The sequence below is a fragment of the Protobothrops mucrosquamatus genome, unplaced genomic scaffold (assembly GCF_001527695.2).
Source record: "Protobothrops mucrosquamatus isolate PMUCROS unplaced genomic scaffold, P.Mucros_1.0 scaffold3762, whole genome shotgun sequence".
NCBI lineage: Eukaryota > Metazoa > Chordata > Lepidosauria > Squamata > Viperidae > Protobothrops > Protobothrops mucrosquamatus.
Genome location: NW_015389715.1, coordinates 90,841 through 93,609, shown reverse-complemented (window position 1 = coordinate 93,609; position 2,769 = coordinate 90,841). Strand labels below are relative to the sequence as shown.

General features: G+C 44.7%; 1 protein-coding gene across 1 annotated transcript in view; it reads right to left on the bottom strand.

Annotated features, from left to right (window-relative positions):
- The window catches only part of PPARGC1A (PPARG coactivator 1 alpha), a gene marked incomplete at its 5' end in the record, with an annotated part of 92,315 nt that overhangs the window by 25,618 nt on the left and 63,928 nt on the right, over positions 1–2,769 (bottom strand). The window contains 2 exons of the mRNA XM_029286466.1: positions 2,146–2,219; positions 2,332–2,377. Coding sequence (XP_029142299.1) covers positions 2,146–2,219; positions 2,332–2,377 — 120 coding nt within the window. The remainder of the gene's footprint in view (positions 1–2,145; positions 2,220–2,331; positions 2,378–2,769) is intronic.

Genomic DNA, 2,769 nt, shown 5'->3' with positions numbered 1-2,769 from the left:
GAGAGAGAGAGAGAAGTAAAATCAAGGAAGTTTCTATTTATATTATCATAGTTTGTGCTTTGATAGCATGAACAGGCCCACTAATGGCCTTTTCAGTTCAACCCGGAGATCAAGGCAACCGCTATTTAAACTGTTATAAATAGAGCCACGGTAGCACCAGAACTACACAATCTGAAGACGCAATATAGCGCTGCAGCTGTAATTTGGACTCGCACGGGGCACCTGTGACCTCTATCATTTGTCAAAACTAATTTTGGTTGGGTTTTGGGGTGTGCGGTTGTAGCTTTTCAGCTAAAGTGGGAGTAAACCGAAGACATTTGCTTTTTCAAACGGAGGGGGCAGAAGCAGGAAATATATCCCTCCCCCTGCAAAAGACAGATGAAAAAGATTCTCTGTTTGGTTTGTTGTTGTTTTTTGAAAGAAAAATTAGAGCTTTCAAGTTGCCATCTCGAAGCTGCAAACAGATCCTAATATACATCTTGAAGTGGGGACGAAGGAAGGACACAGACAAAGCTCCAAGTGGCCTCAAAGACTCTCTAAAAGGAGGCAAATGACCAGCTGTCTGCAAGGAGTATAAATCCTTCCATTCCCCACCATCCAGTCAGAGCTGAAGAAGCTTCTTGGATGAGAAGCAAAATGTCTTCAAGGCAAAACCAAGAAAGTCCAGTTGAAAAAGCACCACTGAGGATACAGACAAACCTCCAAGTGGCCTCAACGACTCTCTAAAAAGAATGCAAATGACCAGCTGTCTGCAAGGAGTATAAATCCTTCCATTCCCCACCATCCAGTCAGAGCTGAAGAAGCTTCTGGGATGAGAAGCGAAACATCTTCAAAGAGAAACGAGAAAGTCCACAGAGCTTTGTCTGTGTCCACTGAGGACACAGACAAAGCTCCAAGTCGCCTCAACAACTTTCTAAAAGGATGCAAATGACCAGCTGTCTACAAGGAGTATAAATCCTTCCCTTCCCCACCATCCAGTGAGAGCGGAAGAAGCTTCTGGGATAAGAAGCGAAATGTCTTCAAAGAAAAACAAGAAAGTCCAGTTGCCTCTTGAAGAAGCACCACTGAGGACACAGACAAAGCTCCAAGTGGCCTCAATGACTCTCTAAAAGGATGCAAATGACCGGCTGTCTACAAGGAGTATAAATCCTTCCCTTCTCCACCACCCAGTCAGAGCGGAAGAAGCTTCTGGGATGAGAAGTGAAAAGTGAAACAACAAAAGTCCAGTTGCCTCTTGAAAAAACACTTTAGGGACATTCCCATTAAAAGTTATTTCATTCATTCACCACCACCCCCAAAAAGGTGCAACTGGTCTTTCTTGTTTTTCTCCAGTTGCCTCCTGAAAAAAAGCATTCTTGGGATAAAACCAGGACCTGGACGACTGAGGAATCTCCGGAGACATTATCTCATTCCCTTTTTCCTCCCCCCCAAAAAAAATTATGTCATGCTCGTCAGGTAGGGAATCCGTCACTTTTTTAAAGCAGATCTCGTGCGCGGGGAAGGAAAAGTGATCTTTCTCAACGATATCGACATCCATTTCTTAAGAGACCCCAAAGCGACGAGCTTCGTTAATGTCCAGATGTTAATAAAACTCCAAGTGGCCTCAATGACTCTCTAAAAGGATGCAAATGACCAGCTGTCTACAAGGAGTATAAATCCTTCCCTTCCCCACCATCCGATCAGAGCGGAAGAAGCTTCTGGGATGAGAAGTGAAAAGTAAAACAACAAAAGTCCAGTTGCCTCTTGAAAAAGCACTTTTGGAACATTCCCATTAAAAGTTATTTCATTCATTCACCTCCCCAAAAAGGTGCAACTGGTCTTTCTTGTTTTTCTCCAGTTGCTTCCTGAAAAAAAAGCACCCTTGGGATAAAACCAGGACCTGGACGACTGAGGAATCTCCGGAGACATTATCTCATTCCCTTTTTCCTCCCTCCCCCCCAAATTATGTCATGCTCGTCAGGTAGGGAATCCGTCACTTTTTTAAAGCAGATCTCGTGCGCAGGGAAGGAAAAGTGATCTTTCTCAACGATATCGACATCCATTTCTTAAGAGACCCCCGAAGTGACGAGCTTCGTTAACGTCCAGATGTTAATAAAACATTTTTTAAAAAAACCTCTGGCGAAGGTAGAGGTGTGTGTTTCTCACCTGCAGTTCCACAGAGTTCCACACTTAAGCTTTGTCCGATGGCCTTGCTCTCAAATGGGGAACCCTTCGGATCGCTGGAAGACAGGCGACATTTATAAAAACAAGCTGAAATGGAGTTGCTGTAGCCAAATTAGATTTAAAAACCCCCCCTCCCTCTCAGAAGCAGCTGCAGTTCCCGATACTTACTTTGGCGATTCAGGCGTCAACGGAAGCGATAAATTCATTGATTTGGCTGGAAAAGGTGGTTCGGAGAAGGGGGGGGGAAGGAAGGAAAAAAATAAATAAATGAAAAAGCAAAGTTGAAATATCGGCAAAAGCATTAAAACGGCACATCGGCCTCTGATCTGAGGATGTGGGAATGGCCTGGCTGCTTCTGAAAACAATACACAGGTGGTCCTCGACTTAGGATGGCTCACTCAGCGACTGTTTGAAGTTACAACGGCATTGGGGAAAAAAAGGAGGAGGAGGAGGACCATGGGATCTTTGGTGCTCTCTGAGCTTGGTGGTTTTCTTGCAGATGTTTCATGACCCAACTAGGTAACTTCATCAATTGTAGAAGGGATGGGGTGTGCAGAAGGAGAAGGAGGAGGAGGAGGAGGAGGAGGAGGAGGAGGAGGAGGAGGA